This window comes from Primulina eburnea, chromosome 7 (genome assembly GCF_022965805.1).
Source record: "Primulina eburnea isolate SZY01 chromosome 7, ASM2296580v1, whole genome shotgun sequence".
Lineage (NCBI taxonomy): Eukaryota > Viridiplantae > Streptophyta > Magnoliopsida > Lamiales > Gesneriaceae > Primulina > Primulina eburnea.
Genome location: NC_133107.1, coordinates 19,633,089 through 19,655,436, shown reverse-complemented (window position 1 = coordinate 19,655,436; position 22,348 = coordinate 19,633,089). Strand labels below are relative to the sequence as shown.

The following is a 22,348-nucleotide window of genomic DNA, read 5'->3' as shown; positions in this document are numbered from 1 at the left end:
TTTCTCTCCCACTCTCAATCTCAACTTACCTTCTTGAACATCAATCAAGGCTTTGCCAGTCGCAAGGAATGGTCTCCCCAGAATTAAGGACATCTCCATGTCTTCCTCCATGTCAAGTACTACAAAATCTGCAGGAAATATGAATTTGTCCACCTTTACCAGGACGTCCTCTATGACTCCTCATGTGTATTTGACCAATATGTCTGCTAGTTGCAAGGACATCCTGGTTGGCTTAGGTTCTCTTAATCCGAGTTTCCTGAATACAGACAAAAGCATAAGATTAATACTCGCACTAAGATCACACAAAGCTTTATGAAAAAGAATATCGCCAATCACGTAATGAATAGAAAAACTCCGTGGATCATTAAGTTTCGGTGGAATCTTGTTTTGCACCAAAGCAGAGCAATTTTCAGTTAGATTCACCGTCATGTGATCCTCCAATGTTCTCTTGTTTGCTAAGATGTCCTTCAGAAATTTAGCATAGCTTGGCATTTGCATCAGAGCATCAGCAAAGGGAATATTGACGTGCAATTTATTGAATACTTCTAAAAACTTACCGAATTGCGCATCTATTTTCACCTTTTTTAATGTTGTAGGAAAAGGTGGAGGATAACAAATTTAGATTGTGCAGTGGGTGCTGGTGCAGAGTTAGAAGGCTTACCTTTTGATAACTCAGTAGGTTCATCCAATTCTTGATTTTTCTCTGTCCCTCTAGACTCTAAAATTTTTCCACTCTTCAACTCGATGGCCTTCAGTTGCTCTTTTGGATTGGTCTCAGTGTTACTTGGCAAGGTGTCCAGCTCTCTGCTTGCTATCATCTTAGCTACTATCCAATCTGATTCTCCAGCCCCTTTATCGACGCATCTTGATTTTGGATTCTAGTTTCGGTAGATGAGATGAACTTAGACATCATGTGCTCCAAATTGGACTTTTTTTCTCTAGGAGGGTCAGATCTGAACATCGGTTGTTTCCCATATGGTTGTCCTCTTGTGATTGATTCTGACTGTTTTGGCAACCTCATGAGAAGTTGGGATGTTGCATCCATCCAAGATTGTATGTGTTCGAATACGGTCATTCCTTGGACGGTTTTGGACTCCCACTTGATTCACTGGTGCCCTTTCTTGCACATGGAAGGGATTGCCATCTTAACAGTCTTTCACAAAGTGTTCACCTCCACACTTATCACAGAATATCTCTTGAAGACGCATAGCCATGCCACCCATATTCAAGCCGTCCAATTTCCTGTTCAAGACATCAAGTTATGCAGTAATAACAGAAAGGTCAGTTACCTGGTGAACTCCTGTACTTCTCCTCTAGTTGCTCCTTTCAAATTGAGGATGATAGCTTCTAGCAGCCATTTCCTCCAATAACTCGTATCCTTCCTCAGCTTCTCAAGAGATTTCCACAAGCAGCAGCATCTATCATAGTACAATTAGGAGTAAGCAAGCCATAGTAAAAGGTCTGAACGACTAACCCAAGTGGCAGTTCGTGATGAGGACATCTTCGTATGATAGATCTTTGAAACGCTCCCATGCCTCATATAAAGACTCCTGCTCGAATTGAGCAAATGTAATAATGTATGCCCGCAGCTTCATGGTCTTAGATGGAGCAAATGTAATGATATATGCCTTGCACTGTGGAATCCTTAATAAAAATATGGTTTTGTATGCTCAAAAATTAATCGCAAGTGCACGATGTTAAGTAATAGTATAATCTACTAGAGTACGAGTATCGTTCCCCTGAAAACTGTATTTTACAATTATTTTTAGTTATCAAATCTTTAGCAACGAAATTTGAAGGGTTGTTTATTACTACTATGCTCAAATAAAAAATGCAAATAAAAAGGTTCAGTAATTAAATAATGAGATATAATATCTAGAATGGTTAATTAAAAATCAGTGAGAAATGAATTTTTGGGGAATTTCATTTCACCTACCCCTCATTAATTTATCAATTCGTTCGATCGTGATTTACGCTTCCGACATGATTTTCTATTCAATTGAACACACTCTCTCGAGCTATGCCAAACAAATTCTACTCAGTGAAGTAATTAAATGTCTTTATATTATTTATCAATAGTGAATCAAATATCGATCTATGAAATCCCCTAGTTTTCGTCCGAATGAACTATGACTATCGACGCGTATGCAATTTCATATGTCTATGTAATTTTAGATCCACGAACTATTCTACTCGTTCCTATCACAAGCTATTCTCTCGACCTCACTCGCAATATAAGACTATTATCAAAGTTAGCTACGCTTTAATAATCACAATGCAAAACAGTAGTATAATCAAGAATAAATCAACGTCGACTGGAATTAACCAGATCAAAGTTCGGGGTATGATCCCCTTAAATCCCAACAAATATGTAAAGTTTAGCTACTAGAATTCATGGAAGAAATCAATGCAACAATGTTTAAAAAATAAAAAATAAACTAGAAATAATATATTTGAGAAAAAATGCAAAGAACGATGTCCGAAAATCTTCAAATCTTCAACTCCAAGCACAAAATACTCTCCAAGGCTTGTGGTGGCTGCTGAATGATGTCTGATTTTCATGCCTAGGTTTTTTCTTTAGCCATCAGCCTTCCAAATTGATTAAAATCCAAAAAGGAAACTTTCTTATTTTTATTCGTGCTAGGGCATTCAAGTTTCCCCACCCCAGCGCGCGATATACTGTACTACTGGTGTCTTCCGCAGCCTCTTGCGCTGGGGCGGTCAAACTTGACCGCCCTAGTGCAAGGTCTTCTGTTCTTTTTCCTTCAGCCTCTCGCGCTGGGGAGGTAAAGTTTGACTGCCATAGCGCGAGGTCTTCTGCTTGGCACTCATTTCTTTTGCGGCACTCGTGCTGGGGCGGTGACATCTTCTGTCCCCAGCCTTCTCTTCCAATTGATTTTTCTCCATTTTTCTGCACATGAACAGACTTATGTGAGCGGTGATCAAATGCAATAAAATAAAAAGAAATAGGCAGAATTTAGACTCCAAATAACCCAGAACGATGCGAACTACGACTCACACATTGTATTAAAATACGTAAATATTTCCTCTGTCACTCACACTTAGCATATACATTCATAGCATTCAAGGGTATACATCAAGCTTACAAGCACAAACACTTATTGTTGTGATTTTTGATCTTATAGAGATCTGCTGTGCTGATTAGTTTCAGATCAGCTGTGAACTGATAAATTGTATTGAAACTATGAGTTTCAGTTTGGAATTGTTAAGCCCAAAACTGAAAAGGGTTTGTACAAGTCTTGTATTGATCAAAGTCTTTTAGTGAATTTCCTATCTTCTTGATAGAAGGGGTGACGTAGGAGTGACTGAAATCTCCGAACATCAATAAATCTTGTGTCTCATAATTTCAATTTTATTATATCTGTCAGTCAGTTTATTTCCCTACTTTCTTTAGTTAACTGATTGACATTGACATAACAAGAATCATGATTTCAGTTTATCACTAAACTGACTCATTATTTGAAAATGTGGTAAAATTGTCAAGTGTTTATTCAAATCTCCCCCCCCCCCCCCCCCCCCTTCTAAACAATCTTTCACCTACCAACAGATCATATCAGTTTTGTACAAATTATCGGTTGTTGCATACGCACTAACTGATGACGTGTCAAACTTATTATTAGTTGACTATATAGCCGATCAGTTGTGGGGACCCGGACGCTAATCATCTTCTTAATCGTCATTGGGACTAACTTAATCAATTAGAATAAACAGGGTCTAAATTTTTTTTTTTAAATGCGGAAGGTAATGGAATCATTCTATTAGACAAACCAGTATATTAATACAAATCCAGTATAACATGCATCTAGTTCAAAACTAGGTTCAACTACTACAATTAAGTAATAAAACCTATCTATATCCAAGTCCGGAATCACTACTCTAACTCAATCTTTCTGTACCTCTGTGACCCTGAACCTGTCCCACCTGTTGTCATGTACACATAGAGACAAGACACCAGTCGGATAACTCTGGTGAGATATAAATATCCCAGTATAAACAATGTATCAATGCAATCATATAAAACATATATAAAAGCATAAACAATCATTAAAACATGTATCCAGTCTGACTACATGAATCAATACAAATCTGTATTTAAGTCAATGACTTGTTATCTTATCTTAACTTATTTCTAACCTAGGGATCCCTATCTAATTTAGACTTCGGCATGCTTTATCGAATGTCTACAATAGAAGTCGATCTACATCTAAGCTCATCGATACACCGTAAGTCTAGAGTCTCAGCGGTTCTGACAAAGACTCGGCGGTTCTGCCCTAGCTAGGCTGATCTGCCCTAGACTCAAACTCTGGCTCTGCTATAATTCAATAGACTAAACATATCAATCTGATAATCTGCAAATATCAATGCAACAAAATAAAGTATGTGATTTTGGGAAACTCAAGTCAAACCTAACTCGAGTTGTGCAATCCCGAATCAACAATTATTTATACCTTTCGTTCTGTTGCTCTGGTACAATCGAAGTCTCGGCTCAAAGTTTGTCAATGTTCAAGCTGGAAATGACAATATCAATATTCTGTATCAATATTCTATTTAAATCAAGATATCTCTGTTTTATTAAATTCTGACGGTACAATCGTATAATTCTGCTATACCGGTGATACCACACCAGTATATACTAATTCCAATAACTTATAATCAATCACAGTGCAAATCTGATATCCATTCTAATCAATTCCATTCTGAAAATCATAACAATTCCATATCCAGTACGTTTCTTAATCTGAATTCGATTCTACGCTGTCTAACATGTCAAGAACAACATATATGACGTGTATTCAATTCCAACAACATAATAATTTCAAAACGTAATAAAACTTACGTCCTGTAGTAGCCTGCGTTGATATGAACACAGTACCGAAGTCAGATTTAAAATCTAACGGACGGATTTCTCACGAATCGAATTCTAAAATCAAGAATCCACTTTTTCCCCCGAAGCTTTCGTTTCTTTTTTCTTTTCCTTATCTGAAGGTTAGTATCTATATATATATATATATATATATATATATATATATATATATATATATATATATATATATATATATATATATTGCATGAAACTTGCTACGTGGATCCTTCTGAATTCTCGCCAAAAGCCTCTCGCGCATATGCGCGTACCTTCCTCTCGCATATGCGCGAGACTTAATTTTCGGCGTGTGTCTACACGGTGGCTCGCGCATATGCGCGACACATCTTGGCACATATGCGCGAGGCCTTTGCTCGTTTTTGCCAACTCTCTGCCACCCTCGCGCACATGCGCGGATTCAGGTCGCGCATATGCGCGAGGTCCTCTGGACATTTCGCGCATATGCGCCCTTCCAGGCCGCGCATATGCGCGAGAGCTTCGTCCTCGCTCATACATATTTTTATATCGAATTCAAACCGTGTCCCGATTAATCCTCTTATAATCATGTCAATTTATAAATCAATAATTACAGATTATTAGGATCAATTTCTCGGGCATTACATTTCTTCCACCCAAGATACGATTTCGTCCTCGAAATCACAATCCATTAATCGTATCACTAAGGAGTATATATATAAAACTGTATAAGAAATTTACATTATCGAAATAACTCTGGGAACTCTTGTCTCATATCTGATTCAGTTTCCCAGGTTGCTTCTTCAATGCCATGACGAGTCCATTGAATTTTACCAGTGGAATAGTCTTCGTTCTGAGCTGTTTTTCTTTACGATCTGCACTTCTTTCCGTACAACGCTTCAAATGGTGCCATCTCAATACTCGTCTGATAGCTGTTGTTGTACGAAAGCTCACAAAGAGGCAATGCATCTTGCCAATTAGTGCTAAAATCAAGCACTACTGCTCTCAGCATATCCTCCAGTGTCTGGATAGTCCGTTCTGACTGTCCGTTGGTCTGTGGATGATATGCGGTACTGAGATGTAACTTTGTACCGAGAGCCTGCTGCAAACTCTGCCATAAATGCGAAGTAAATCGAGGATCACAGATACAATTGACTTCGGCACTCCATGTAATCTGACCACTTCTCTGACATAGATTTCTGCCATCTGGTCAAATCTGTACGTCATTTTGTACGGAATAAAACATGCGGATTTGGTCAATCTGTCAATTACGACCCAAATTGCATCACAACCTCGGGAGGAACGCGGTAGGTGCGTCACAAAATCCATGGAAATGTGATCCCATTTCCATTCAGGAGTGGACAAACTCTGTAATAACCCTCCTGGTTTCTTTCTTTTCTGCTTTCACATGCTGGCAATTCAGACATTTGGAAACAAATTCGGCAATGTCAGTCTTCATTTGTTTCCATCAGAACTATCTTTTCAAATCATTATACATCTTTCTGCCACCACGATGAATACTGAATCGACTGTTGTGCGCTTCTGACAATATCTGTCATCTTAGATCTGGGACATTCGGCACAACCAGACGATTATTCACATAAAAGACGTTATCACGTACCTGATATTCCGAGCGATGCCCTGTTCTGACCATCGATACAGATTTTTGTATATTCTGATCAACTTTCTGAGCTGCCTTAATCTTCATAATCAGTTCAGGTTCTACTTGTACCGTATAAAGTCTCAACGGTCTATAATATATTGCAAATTCTAATCCAGAAAAACAGCAGTCTTCTATCAAATTTGAAACACCAATCGTCAATAAGGATAAAGAACATACCTTTCGACTCAGTGCGTCTGCTGCTGCATTAGACTTTACTGGATAGTATTTGATTTCACAATCAAAATCTTTAAGCAAATCAAGCCATCTTCGTTGTCTCATATTCAATTCAGACTGTGAAAACAGATATTTCAAACTCTTATGATCAGAATATATCTCAAACTTTTCACCGTAAAGATAGTGTCGCCACATCTTTAATGCAAAGACAATGGCTGCCAATTCAAGGTCATGAATTGGGCAACGGGTCTCATGTGTTTTAAGCTGTCTTGAGGCATAAGCAATAACATGCCCTCGCTGCATCAGCACACATGCCAACCCTCTGTGAGAAGCGTCGCAATAAACCACAAAATCACCAGTACCAGACGGGATAGTCAACATCGGGGCACTCGTCAACCTCTTCTTTAACTCCAGAAAACTGGTCTCGCATTCTTCAGACCAAAAAAATGGAGCATTCTTCTGAGTCAGCTGAGTAATTGGTTTAGCTATACTCGAGAAATCTTTAATGAAACGACGGTAATATCCCGCTAAACCCATGAAACTGCGAATTTCGGGTACGGACGTCGGTCTTGGCCAAGAAATCACGGCTTCCACTTTACTGGAATCTACTGATATCCCGTTTCCGGATACAATATGACCCAGAAATACTACCTGTCTTAACCAAAACTCTCACTTCGATAGTTTAGCATATAATTTCTCAGCTCTTAAAATTCGCACCACTGTTCTTAAATGCTCAGCATGCTCACTCATATTCTTTGAATAAATCAAAATATCATCGATGAAAATAATCACAAAATCATCGAGATATTTCTGGAATATACGGTTCATCAATCCCATAAATACAGCTGGAGCATTCGTCAAACCAAATGGCATGACAATAAATTCATAGTGTGCATATCTGGTTCTGAATGCTGTCTTTGAGATATCAGAATCTCTGACTCTCAGCTGATGATATCCCGATCGTATATCAATTTTAGAATATACTGAAGAACCCTGCAACTGATCGAATAAATCTTCAATACGAGGCAAAGGATATTTATTCTTTATCGTTGCCTTGTTTAGTTGCCGATAGTCGATGCAGAGTCTCATCGAACCGTCTTTTTTTCTTACAAACAATACTAGCGCACCCCAAGGAGAAACACTCGGTCTGATGTACCCCTTGGCCAGTAAGTCTTCCAGCTGTTCCTTTAATTCTTTCAATTCAATTGGTGCTATTTTGTACGGAGCTCTAAAAATCAGTACTGTACCTGGCATCAATTCAATGCTGAAGTCTATCTCTCTAACTGGAGGTAATCCCGGGATCTCATCTGGGAAGACATCAGCAAACTCACGTACCACTGGCAGGTCTGCCAATGCCGGACTCGACTTCAGTAAATCTACTGAATATACAAGGAATCCCTCTGCTCCTTTCTGTAATAATCAAGTCATAGATAATACGGATACTAAAGGAATTCTTGATCTAGAACCCTTACCTTAAAATTTCCACTCCTCAGCCATATCTGGTCTGAATCTCACTATCTTGTGGAAACAATCAACTGTAGCTCTGTACTTGGTCAGCATATCAATACCGATAATACAATCGAAATCGGACAACCCAAGTACGATGCAATCTAATTCAATCTCATGCCCGTCATACTGTAGTACACAAGGCTTAACAGAATTTACGGATATCAAACCTGTCCCCAAAGGCGAAGAGACAGACACTACAGTAGCTAAAGACTCTACAGGCAATTCATGACTTAATGCAAATCGTTCTGAAATAAATGTATGTGAAGCACCGGTATCAATCAATACGTAAGTAGAGTAACCACATAAAGAACAGCTACCTTCCACAACGTCATCTGGTGCTTCCTGGGCCTGCTCCTCTGTCGAAGCGAATACTCTGGCCTGCTGTCTAGGAGGCTGGCTGACAGTCTGGCTACCTCCTGGCATCTGCTGTGACTGAGATGGCGCTGGCTGGAATGTGTGAACATCAGCTGATCGTCTCTCAGTCTTTGCTGCTGATCCCGATGACTCGGCTCCCTTAGATCTTTGAGAACCTCTCTGTGGACACACTTTAGCAAAGTGTCTCGGTTGTTTACAGATGTTGCAACTACCAGTCACTCCCTGGCATTGTTCAGTTGCATGTCTTCCTCCGCAAGTCTTGCAATAAACTCCAGTGTAATTCTGGCTCTGTCTGGAACCACCGGAGGTAGAAGAACTGCTGCCCGATTTCTTAAATTTCTTTCCTTTGGCTTTCAAAATCCCTTCTTCCCTCCACTGCTGCTGCCACTCTCAAATCTGGGAGGTGGTTGCTGTGGTCTCGGTGTTGGAGGCACAAATAAAGCCCCTTTCTGTCTCATCAGACCGGCTTCTGCTCCCTTAGCTCTGTTCAGGTCGTCAGTAAAATTATTCGGTCGCCCTGTGTTCACCAATGTGAAAATCTCTGGGTTTAGGCAATTGATGAACTGGTCAGCAGTAGCTTCCTTGCTGTCAGCCACATGTGGAGAAAATTTCAACAAGGTGGAGAACTTTGACACGTACTCTTCCATGTTCATCTGTCCCTGTTTTAAATTGGCAAACTCCGCCACCTTGTCCTTTCGGTACGACACTGGAAAGAAACATTGGTAAAATTCAGTTCTAAAGACATTCCAGGTAATAGTCGTACCTCTATGCTCCAAGGCCCTCTTTATCGTAATCCACCAGTTGTTTGCAACATCGTTCCACAGCGTTCTCTGTTAGTTTCAAAGTTGGCGGGTGAAATGACTGAAATCTTTTCAGTAACGTTTCCATTGGAGTCGGGGTTACATCTATTGGAGGATTTGATGTACTTCCCTTTCTGGGATTCGTCTGGGAGGCATATCTGCTAATCAAATAGATTAGTAACAATACCACAATTCTGTTTCAATCCTCCTCTGATGATCTTACTGCTGATATAGAATCAGTGCTGATCCAGTCTCAATAAAACATATTACTGTATCAAATCAGATAAGCAAGTAACATGTATTAAAGCAGTAAGACATGCTAGCATTCAAAATCAGGAAAGAAAACCTCAATCTACCCCACTCACTAGCCTCTTCTATCTTAATCTAAAGGATCTATCGCTCTGATACCACCTGTTGTGGGGACCCGGACGCTAATCATCTTCTTAATCGTCATTGGGACTAATTTAATCAATTTGAATAAACAGGGTCTAAATTTTTTTTAAAAAATGCTGAAGGTAATGGAATCATTCTATTATACAAACCAGTATAATAATACAAATCTTGTATAACATGCATCTAGTTCAAAACTAGGTTCAACTACTACAATTAACTAAAAAACCTATCTATATCCAAGTCCGGAATCACCACTCTAACTCGATCTTTCTACACCTCTGTGACCCTGAACCTGTCCCACTTGTTTTCATGCACACATACATACAAGACAACAGCCAGATAACTCCAGTGAGATATAAATATCCCAGTATAAACAATGTATCAATGCAATCATATAAAACATATATAAAAGAATAAACAATCATTAAAACATGTATCCAGTCTGACTACATGAATCAATATGAATCTGTATTTAAGTGAATGACTTGTTATCTTATTTAACTTATTTCTAACCTAGGGATCCCGATCTAATTTAGACTTCGGCATGCCGTAACGAATGTCTACAATAAAATTCGATCTACATCTAAGCTCATCGATACACCATAAGTCTAGAGTCTCAGCGGTTCTGAGAAAGACTTGGCGGTTCTGCCCTAGCTAGGCTGATCTGCCCTAGACTCAAACTCTGGCTCTGCTATAATTCAATAGACTAAACATATCAATCTGATAATCTGCAAATATCAATGCAACAAAATAAAGTATGTGATTTTGGGAAACTCAAGTCAAACCTAACTCGAGTTGTGCAATCCCGAATCAACAATTATTTAAACCTTTCGTTCTGTTGCTCTTGTACAATCAAAGTCTCGGCCCAAAGTCTGTCAATGTTCAAGCTGGCAATGACAATATCAATATTCAGTATCCATATTCTATTTAAATCAAGATATCTCTGTCTTATTAAATTCTGACGGTACAATCATATAATTCTGCTATACCGGTGATACCACAACAGTATATACTAATTCCAATAACTTATAATCAATCACAGTGCAAATCTGATATCCATTCTAATCAATTCCATTCTGAAAATCATAACAATTCCATATCCAGTCCGTTTCTTAATATGACTTCGATTCTACGTTGTCTAACATGTCAAGAACAACATATATGACGTGTATTCAATTCCAACAACATAATAATTTCAAAACATGTCAAAACGTAATAAAACTTTCGTCCTGTAATAGCATGCGTTGATATGGACACAGTACCAAAGTCGGATTTAAAATCTAACGGACGGATTTCTCACGAATCGAATTCTAAAATCAAGAATCGACTTTTTCCCCCGAAGCTTTCGTTTTTTTTATTTTCCTTATCTGAAGGTTAGTATGTATATATATATATATTGCATGCAACTTGCTACGTGGCTCCTTCTGAATTCTCGCCAAAAGCCTCTCGTGCATATGCGCGTACCTTCCTCGTGCATATGCGCGAGACTTAATTCTCGGCGCGTGTTTACACGGTGGCTCGCGCATATGCACGACACATCTTGGCGCATATGCGCGAGGCCTTTGCTCATTTTTGCCAACTCTCTGCCACCCTCGCGCACATGCGCGGATTCAGGTCGCGCATATGCGCGAGGTCCTCTGGACATTTTGCGCATATGCGCCCTGCCAGGCCGCGCATATGCGTGAGAACTTCGTCCTCGCACATACATATTTTTATATCGAATTCAAACCGTGTCCCGATTAATCCTCTTATAATCATGTCAAATTATAAATCAATAATTACAGATTATTAGGATCAAATTCTCGGGCATTACATCAGTTGAGCTAAGTGTATAACTGATCAGTTCCAACTGATGGTTCAGTTATCTTTTCAGATTCAGTTAGCTTCGATCAGTTCGATTGCCTCCGATTATTTTACTCATTAATTATTAGTTCGGGCAACTTCAGTTTGGGTAGTTTTAGATCGAATTAATTTAGTTGAGCCGATCACTTTTTCAATCTTCAAAAGCTTTATTTGTCAAATTCCGAAATTCTAATTCTAACAAATTCTCCCTTTTCGGTGTTTGACAAAATAGAATTCAAGAATTGATAAACTCCATCGTAGATAAAATAAACATAACTCTTGTACATAAATAATATTTCACTGTACAGATTCGTACAAACTGAGAATGAAAGATTGTCGTCTAACTGAACTTACTGCTTTTCACTTCTTTGCTCTTTTGTCAGCAAGTCCTTGATCAGTTGGCTTACTATATCTTTTCTTTGACTTCTTCTACTGCTCTTCTTCCCCCTTTTTATCAAAACCAGCATGGGCGAGAGAAGTCAGACTTCTGAGCTGACTTGAGATATAGCATTCAACATCATTTCTGCATCAAATCCATCCGCTTTGACATACTTGTGTGCACTAAGTCAATTCGGTTGATCAGCATGTCTTGAGTCTGGAAGAGAGCTGGAACTGTCACTCGGTCCTTCTTCAACTGATCTACAAGGAGTAATAATGAGGTGATATCCTTGGTAACCTGCTTGAGGTTCTTCATGGTATTCTCCTTCATACAATCAATTTTAAGCGCATGCATTAGCTGAGTTGACTTCATGTCAGAGACAATTGAGATTAGGTTGAGAAAACTAGAATGAATTTCTTCAATCATGATATCAGTAGCTATAGGCATTTCAGGAGACAAGATTTCAGATGTGGCAGGTGCTTTGCCCTTGTCCTTTCCCCTGAAAATCAACATGGCTAGATGTTGTGATTCAGTCTCAGTTTGTTGTTCTAATTGTGTAACAACTTCTTCAACTGCTTCCTGATGAGCATCTGGAACTGAAGTAGTAAGCTAAGCAGCAGTTGATCAAGATGGCACATCAGCTGGCACCTGCAAATCAGTTATTGGTTCAGAGTGCAACTGGGCCGCATCAATTTGTTGTTTTTGTTCACTCATAACAACTGACTGAAATTCATCTACAATTTCTTTCAACATAGATCTGAGTCTAATTTTTCTGTTGAGTCTTGGCATACATCTTTCTCAGCTGGATTTCAGTGGAAACTGATTGGATGACCTCGTCAAAGTTGGCCAAAGACAACTCAGAATCCGTGTATAGAGGTTGTCCAGCTGGTGGAGATGATGAAGTTTCAGAGAGTAAAGATGGTTGAATCAGCTCATGAACAGATTCATTTTCTAGCTTAGAAACATGTTCAACAACTGGCTCTTTGGATGGTTTTATCTGAACTCCAATTGACTTAGCTTGTTCTGCAGTTGTTTAACTTTCGAAATCAACTGGTATGTATAGTTGTTGATCAATTTCCCAGACATTGATCATCATTTGCAAAGATATTAGATCTGAATCCAACTATTGGAAGACAGCTCGCTCATTATAAGCAGTCGGACTGATTGGATCGTAGTTCAGTTTCAACTGAGATGTTACTTCAGTCAGCTTCTTCAAGCACATCAGATCAAAGAAATAAGTCATCTTTCCATTGCTTGAGCAATAGTGATGGCATGTACTGTCTTCCAAACCATCGGTTCCAAGTCAATGAATTTCCCTAAAACTGATTTCTTCTTTAGTCGTCTGGCATACAATACAGTGCGAAACTGTACCCATTCATCAAAATCTTTCATCTTAGACTCAGCAAACTCATTTATTTTATTCCAAATGAGATCGATGTGAGTCTGAACTGTGTTTTGAAGTTAGTACATGCCATCACTATTGCTCAAGAAATGGAAAGGATGACTTATTTCTTTGATCTGATGCGTTTGACGAAGCGGACTGAAGTAAAAGCTCAGTTGAAACAGAACTACGATCATCTTGCCCTTGCCTTTTAGGTCAGTTAGGACGTGAGAAATGGTTAGCCTCGTGGTAGTTGAACCTACCTTTTCTCTAATTATAACACCTTTTGGTCAGGCAATTGGTATAATAGTTGGTCTGATAACAATGTTAAGGATCGTGTGCTAGCACCTTCGAAGATGCTTCAAACACTATATTCTCCAATGAGATACAATAGCTCGTGTTCTAAGAATGTTAACACCGATGAATTAAATCGAGTTTGGTTTCAAAACCAAACAGAAGAAACTCGAAGTAATCCTTCATAAAGAAACATGTTATATTAGAAAACATTTTAACTTATGTAAACTGAATAACTGAAAAGCAAAGAATCAATTGTCGCATATTTCAGTTCAGTTATGGTGAAAACTGAACTGATTGATGCTCTAACGGATCAATTCAGTTTGAAAACAATAGATAATCAGTTAAGTACACAAGATATTTTTATGAATGTTCGGAGACTTCAACTGCTCCTACGTTACCCCTTCTACCACCTCGGGTAGGATCTACTAGAAGATTTTGATTTATACAACTACTTGTACAAACCCACTCAGCTTAGGACTTACTACTACTGCCTCAACTAAAATCCTAGCCTAGACTGAAGGTAGCACCTTTCAGCTAACACTTGTTTAACGTCTGTGTGTCAAAGACTACATACACAAGTTTAACGTCTTTGTTCAAGACTATATTTGAGTGTTGGTTGTGGTGGTGTGTGTGTGTGAGAGAGAGAGAACTAGTCTCTGAGTACAACACGAAAGTGTTCTCACACACTGAGGGAATTTTTCTTTTAATTTAAGCTGATAACACGATGAAGTGTTCCTTCTCGGTTGATTGCTTCTTCAAAAATGATATGCAATATGCGTGCCCTTTTCCTTTGTATCTTCACACAATCGTTTTGTTATTAGTCTTCACGGATCTTCTATTTATAGGCGTGAAACTGATAGTACAGTGAGACTCAATAATTGTACCCGTTGCAGCTTGAATTCTTTCCTAGGACTTTGTGTCTCGACTTTTCCGACAAGTCTCATGGAATCTCTCGGCTTTAATCTTTGTTGCAACATCCATTAATTTTACTACTGATAGTAAAGATATTTTACCCAGTTCGCACAGCTGGATTCCATTGAATAAGCTTGTCGTGTTCTCCATACTGATTGATTCCTGACTGATGCTTTGAACTGGTCTTGAACTGATCTGGTGAAATCAGTTGGCTCGTCAGCTTAACTGGTTACACTGGTTCAGTTGAACTATTCAGTTGGACTTTCCATCAGTTGAGCGCTTCATCAGCTGGCCAGGCTTCTGAAGGTTTTCTGCTGAATTACCTAAAAACTGATCAATCGGTGGAACTATTCTTCGACACAGCAGTTGGACTGATTCAGCTTGGGCAATCAGTTGGCAATATAAATTGGCGTTCTCGAAAGCTTCAGTTAGGCGAGATAACTGATCAATTCGGCTTTTGATCAGTTACAGTATCATGTGCACTACGATAAACCATTAGTAACAAAATAACAAGTTTTGTTATCATCAAGATCAAGATTGCGAACATGAAATGTTCCAATACAATGATAGAAGGTGCTCGATGTCCAACAATCTTCAGTTTGTCACTATCGGTGACAAGATTCAATGGATGATCAGCTGGCTTCTTCAGCTGAGTCTCTTCAGCCGATGGTTCAACTGGAACTGACCGAATTGGTATAGCAGGTATGGGTGCCTCAGCCCTAGTAGGCATCAGTCTATCAGCTGGATCACTTCAGAAGCAGTTTGTTTGGTCTTCTGAAACCGTGACATCTTCAAAATGTTCGAAGATGGAGTCTTCTCCAAATCACTCTCACTGAAAATCAATTTTCTTTTGGTTGTCATTTTCTTAACCGCTTCTTTATTTTTGGCTTTCTTCATAGATTTGGGAGTTGTCATCATCCCAATATCTTGTTTGATCTTGATAAATTTTTCCGGCGAGATATCCAACTTGGTATTAGGTGGCTGACCGTTCTTGGCGTTGAACACCTTGAACTTTGATGACTTTTTAGCTAAGTCATCAACGAGGCCAGAGCTCTTCAGCAAATAGCTGAGCTACAGAGCGAAACCATTCGACTGCTTGGAAGATTGAACCATGTTCTTCAGAATATTGAAAATAATGGTTGACCAGTTCAATCTTGTGCCTTTAATGATCGCAGTCATGATTTGAAATTTCTCAAGGGTTAGGGCAGCAAATGAACCTGTCTTGGTGAGGACATCCTTTGCAATAATATCAGCCAGCATTTAGATCTCTGGCTTCAGTTCTTTTTTGGGATCTGAAACTTTGATTTTCTTCCCATAGGCAGACAACAGTCCGCATCTCTTCAATATCAGCTAGTTTGATCTCAGAGAAGTGAGACAAACCTTCAGTTGGGAGTCGGAAGAGATTACTGAAGGATTCTTTGTCCATAATCAGTACCTGATTGTTGATGGTCATAATAATCTTGTCATCATCAGAAATCTTGTTCTTCGCATACACTTCTTGAATTTCTTTAGGATAAATAACTTGGGTTGCAATTCCCAAGAATTTCTTCAGACCAACAGCTTCAAGCTTCAAAAATACACTCCTAACAGCTTCATCTGAGACAGATAGAGTAGAGTCGAAGTTGATTGCCATTGCATTGAGAATGAAGGATGGGGTTTGGCTTGCCATTAGCTTAGATTTTATGCAAAAAGAAACGCTCTGAGGGTATGAGTGCTTGAGAGTTTAGAATAGAGTAAAGTGAACTGAATGAGGGCGGAAAAAATATTTATGTTTGTGACTATTCAAATTTTGGGACACATGGCAGTTAGAGATTAATTTGAATAAAAAGCATTTACTTCATCTGTAAATATAGAAATTGACTCGATTGAACTACTTGTGACCATGTTTCCAATGAATAACATAATTAATGAAGTAATTTTGAAAGTCACAAAATTTATTGTGGAATCTCAATTGAATCGATAATCAGTTAACATATATGGTAAGATCAGTTAGGTTGAGAACTGAATGATCGGTTGGAAACGAAATCAATTCAGTTTAAGACCGACTAATAATGTCTTATTAATTAACCAATTATAATTCGACGTTCCCCCTAAATATATGCAATAGATACGGTGAAATTATTTCATCCTCGGAGAATGAATAATCTATGGCTGATAGAGATCTCTTCATATCCTTCTGTCGTTGAATAAGAAAATATATTTTAGTTGAAGCATTTTATCAAACACTTGGTATATAATATTTTTGAATTTGAAGAACACATAAAACGCTTCAACAATGCATCTTTTAAAACTATGGAAATGATAAGTAAATGCAATAAACAAATAGACACGAATTCGTTTATGGATGTTCAGAGATTTAAATACTCCTACGTCACCCCTTCTTCTCCTTGGGAAGGATTCACTAAAAGACTTTGATTTATACAACACTTTGTACAAACCCATTCAGCTAGGACTTATCCACTTCCTAAACTGAACTCCTAGCACTCAAGATTGTAGGCAGCACCTCAAAATCATCATATTTTTTAATGTCTCATATGCAAAGACTACATACATAAGTTTTACATCTTTGTGCAAGACTCGCTCAACTAATCTTTGAACTTCAACTCTCTTGTATATGTTTGAGTGATCATATGTGAGGAATATATCAGTTACAGTGTACATCACAAATGTATCCTCACACAAGGGCTTGTGCTCTTAACTAACTGATTTCTTCATGCAAACTGCCCATGCTTTGAATCCCTTCAAAAGCTCTTGTTTGATCTTCAACATGGTGTATTTATAAGCCCCAACAATGATATATACGTTGGACAGAAGAATATGACCGTTTGGAGAGTTTCTGTACTGTTTCTGAAATTGCAACGGTCAAATTCAGCTGGCTGGGCATTTTCCCAACTGGTCAACTCTAGTCAACTGGTCAACTGGTCAACTCAACTGGTCAACAGCTGGTTCAGTTAAGTTTAGTTGGTCAACTGCTGGTTCACTTCAGTTCAGCTGGTCAGCAGCTAGTTCAGTTTATCTGGTCAGCAGCTGGTTCAGTTCAGTTGGTCAACTGCTGGTTCAGTTCAGTTCAGCTGGTCAGCAGCTAGTTCGGTTCAGTTGGTTGTTCAGCTGGTCAGCAGCTAGTTCGGTTGGTTCAGTTTCAGCTGGTATGCTGAAATCAGCCTAGCTGATTTAAGTTTGTGCAGAACCAGTAGCTTAATCGTCATTTATCAGCATCTTAAGCTTCGATTCAGACTTTGACTTCTGAAGATGATTTGTAGATTTTCGTCTTATCTTTCCAACGTATACTGAATCGCTTCATTTCGATAACTGAGCTGAGAGATATGACCAAAATACCGCAGCTGCTCAAACCCAACTGATTGATGTTTTCGTGTGATCAGTTCGGTAATTGAGTGATCCGTTAGACCATGATAACTTCCGATTTTGCCCAAATGACGTGAAATACGACTTGTTCCAAATTAAGTTTTCTGATCCGTTCAATTAACGGAATGTCATTTGAATCATCCAATTAAGAGATATCATCAAAACACCGAAGCTTGCCAGAAATTCAGATTGTGCAGAATTCAGTTTTCGCTTGCTTCTTGTGTTTGCAACTTCACACTTGAGTAAATATGTTAGAAACACAATAACAAGTTTTGTTAACATCAAAATCAAGATTGCGAACATGAAATGTTCCAACAGTTAGGTTGAGAACTGAATGATCGGTTGGAAACAAAATCAATTCAGCTTAAGACCGACTAATAATGTCTTATTAATTAACCAATTATAATTCGACGTTCCTCCTAAATATATGCAATAGATAGGGTGAAATTATTTCATCCTCGAAGAATGATTAGTCTATGGCTAATAGAGATCTCTTCATATCCTTCTGTCAAAAGTAATGATTGTGTCCCTTCGTATAGTTCAGAGTATGAGTAAGAACAAACTAGTTAGTCACAAAATCACTTTGAAAATTTCATCAGATAATACTTATCAAGGTAGTAACAGATGGATAAGGCAAGCAGTTCCCAGCAACAGACATGGCGGAGGAGTTCATGCGGTCCATAGTAGCTGCGAGAAAGCTCAAGATAGAGGATAGCGTATTGGAAAAGATGATATCTACCTGGAACAAGATCCAGGATCTACAGTCTTTTCATGAGGAAGGACTTGTTGCCACGAGGAAACGAGTGGCAACATAGAACAAGTATCAGCAACGACTCTGTGTTGCCCATGCTGCTGACATCTTCAAGGATGAAGGTGTCTATCTTTTGATGCTCCTCAAGGAGCAGAAGGTTCTAAGAAGGATTGCCTTCTCAGGGGACTTCCTGAAGACCACTACTGATGAGTTAACCATTTGGTTGACTAACTGGAAGGAAGCAGTAGATAGGGAAATTTATATTGAACAAGTTCAACTATATCAATAAAAATGTTATTTTGTTCAATGTTGTTTTCCCTTTAATGATTTATTTTTTCTTGAACTTAATCTTGGCAATGAATCATCATATTAAAGTGTTAAAAAACTAAACTAAATCAATTAAACCAAGAATATGTCATAAAGAAGAAAACTTAGTCTCGGGTAGTGTCTTGGTGAATATGTCCACTGCCTCTTGTTCAGTTGAAATGTATTCTAGCCTGCTCTCATTCTTGAGAGCGTGACCTCTGATGAAGTGATGTCTGACATCGATATGCTTTATCCTGGAGTGAAGAACTGGATTGTATGTAATCGCAATTGTGTTACTGTTATCACAAAATATTGGTGATTCTTCTACGATGACTCCATAATTTTTCAGATGTTGCTGAACCCAGAGCAGTTGGGTGCAGCAGATTCCAGCAGCTAGATATTCTGCTTTAGTTGTGGAAATTGCTATGGATGTTTACTTCTTCCTGAACCAGGAAATCAATCTTTCTCCCAGAGACTGACATGATCCACTAGTGTTTTTTTAATCAAGTTTACATCTTACATAATCTGCATCTGAATAGCCAACTAATTTGAAATATGAGTCCTTAGCATATTATAAACCCACATTTTGTGAGCCTTTAAGATATTTCAATATGCATTTGGCAGCTGAAAAATACGATTGTTTAGGATTTTCTTGAAATCTTGCACACATGCAGATAACAAACATGATATCAGGACGGCTAGCAGTTAGGTAAAGTAAAGAACCTATTAAAGCTCTGTAAACTGACATCTCATCTGATATTCCCCCTTCAATTTTTATGTAAAACTAATTATTAGAAGTGGACTTTTATAGTAGCTTTAGTAGAAACACGTTTTTACACATATACTTACGTTTTTGTCCATACTAGTATAAATACGAGTCAAGAACCATGCTTTGTAAGTTTTCCCGCATTGCGGTTATGAAGATTTCATTTTACTCAAATTCTTTACAATTCTGAAATGGTATCAGAGCTCTAATCCGCTCCAAAATCTTCTATGGCCAAAGGCGGTAAAGCTTCGAATAATCAGACTGTTGTTCGAACATCAATCGATGATTCAAGAAGCCCATTCTATTTGAAAAATGGTGATCATCCAGGATTGAATCTGGTGTCTCATGCCCTCACAGGTACAAATTATAATACCTGGATGCGTGCTATGTCAATGGCTTTGACAGCCAAAAATAAGCTTGGATTTGTCAATGGTAGCTTCTCGCGACCTCCAAATGAAGATATTCAGTATGGATCCTGGTTGCGATGCAATAGTATGGTAATTTCATGGATTCTGAACTCGGTTAATCGTGAAATTGCTGATAGCTTGCTGTATTTCCCGACGGCGCTTGAAATTTGGTTAGATCTACGCGATCGGTTTCAACAGAGCAATGCTCCTCGCATCTTTAAAACAAAGAAATTACTAAGTGGATTTCAACAAGGTTATCTGGATGTTAGCACGTACCACACGCGAATGAGAATACTTTGGGATGAACTAAAAGAATTTCAACCAGTTTCGGTGTGTAAATGTGGCGCTATGAAGGATTGGATCAATTACCATAACCAGGAGTGCAACATGCAGTTTCTGATGGGATTGAATGAGTCATATGCTCAAAATCGAACTCAAATTCTCAAGATGGATCCGTTACCTGTCATCTCGAAGATTTTTTCATTAATCATGCAAGAGGAGAGACAACGCTCCATTCACACTGATATGACAAGTTTCCCCAAATCCTCTGCACCTTTCCATTCACCTCCCATTGCTGCTGTTAAAGGCACTTTCGGGGGCAAGGATAGTTGAGGTAACAAAATTTATAGTAGACCTATTTGCTCCCACTATAACATTCTAGGTTATACTATGGATAAATGCTATAAGTTACATGGATATTCTCCGGGGCATCCAAGGCACAAGATCAAACAGGTTGACACTAAGATGCATGTTAATCAAGTTCGGGGTACAACATGTCTTCAAATTCCTGAGCCGAATGTGAATCGTGCTGGAGATATTTTGAGTCCAGATCATTGTAAACAGCTCATTGCATTCTTGATCTCTCAACTCCAACTTGGTTGTGGCCCTCCTTCAGATTTAAAGCAACATGAGAATTGTGATGCTTCAGTTTCTTGCTTCAGTGGTACATTTCCTTCATGTCTTACTACTCTTTCTAACATTCAGACACATTGGGTGTTAGACATCGGTGCCACTCATCATATTTGTTGCTCATTATCCATCTATCACACCTCGACACCTGTTTCTTCTAAAGTCACTCTTCCAGACAGCTCCCATACACTAGCAACACATATAGGATCAGTCCATCTGTCCACTGATTTCATACTTGAGGATGTTTTATGTGTTCCTACCTTTCATTTTAATCTCATATCCATCAGTGCATTAACCAAAAGTATGCATTGTTCTAAGTCCTTTTCTTTTGATTTTTGTCATATTCAGGTTCTCACCAAGGACATGATGATTGGGACGGGTGAACGAGTTGGCAACGTATATGTTCTAGATACCTCAAGTGTATCTCCAAATGTCTGTAATGTCTCTTTTACTCAATACAAGTTATGGCATTATCGTATGGGCCACCCTTCCCCTACTAGACTCTCTATAATTGGAACAAATACAAGTATTGATTCAATAAAACATGATGAATTGTTTGATTGTTCCATTTGTCATATATCCAAAAAAAAGAGACTATTATTCCTTTCAAATAATTCTATTTGTGATGCTTCTTCTGATCTAATCCACATTGACATATGGGGTCCTTTCTATCCATTACGTGTCGAAGGATATAGTATTTCCTTACTATTGTTGATGATCATTCACGTTTCACTTGGGTTCATTTATTGAAAAGAAAATATGATGTGCTAACCATATTCCCTGACTTTTGCAAGCTGGTTTCCACTCAATTTGGAACCAAGATTAAGGCAGTACGATCAGATAATGCCCTTGAATTCAATTTTGCTGAGTTCTTCATATCAGAAGGTATAATCTCCTATAAATCTTGTGTCGAACTTCCCCAACAAAATTCTGTTGTTGAACGGAAACATCAACATCTTTTGAATGTTGCACGAGCCTTGATGTTTCAATATCACATCCCTTTGTCTTATTGGACTGACTGTGTCACTACCGCAGCTTACCTCATAAATAGAACTCCTTCTACACGTTTGAATGATAAATCTCCATTTGAGTTGTTGTACTGTAAACTTCCAAATTACACACACCTCAAATACTTTGGTTGTTTGTGTTATGGATCCACATTGCCAAGCCAACGCACCAAGTTCTCTCCTCGAGCCATAAAATCAGTCTTTCTTGGTTATCCATCTGGCTATAAGGCTTATAAACTTCTTAATCTTGAAACAA

General features: G+C 38.5%; 1 protein-coding gene and 1 non-coding gene across 2 annotated transcripts; both read left to right on the top strand.

Annotated features, from left to right (window-relative positions):
- Positions 1-1,483: 1,483 nt before the first annotated feature.
- Positions 1,484-1,591, top strand: LOC140837545 (small nucleolar RNA R71). The gene has a single exon (XR_012119375.1). It is a non-coding gene; the product is annotated as a small nucleolar RNA R71 (small nucleolar RNA).
- An 18,405-nt stretch (positions 1,592-19,996) lies between these two features.
- LOC140835765 (uncharacterized) lies at positions 19,997-20,788 on the top strand. The gene has a single exon (XM_073201173.1). It carries the CDS (start codon positions 19,997-19,999, stop codon positions 20,786-20,788), a length of 792 nt encoding a protein of 263 aa, XP_073057274.1.
- The last annotated feature ends 1,560 nt before the right edge of the window (positions 20,789-22,348 follow it).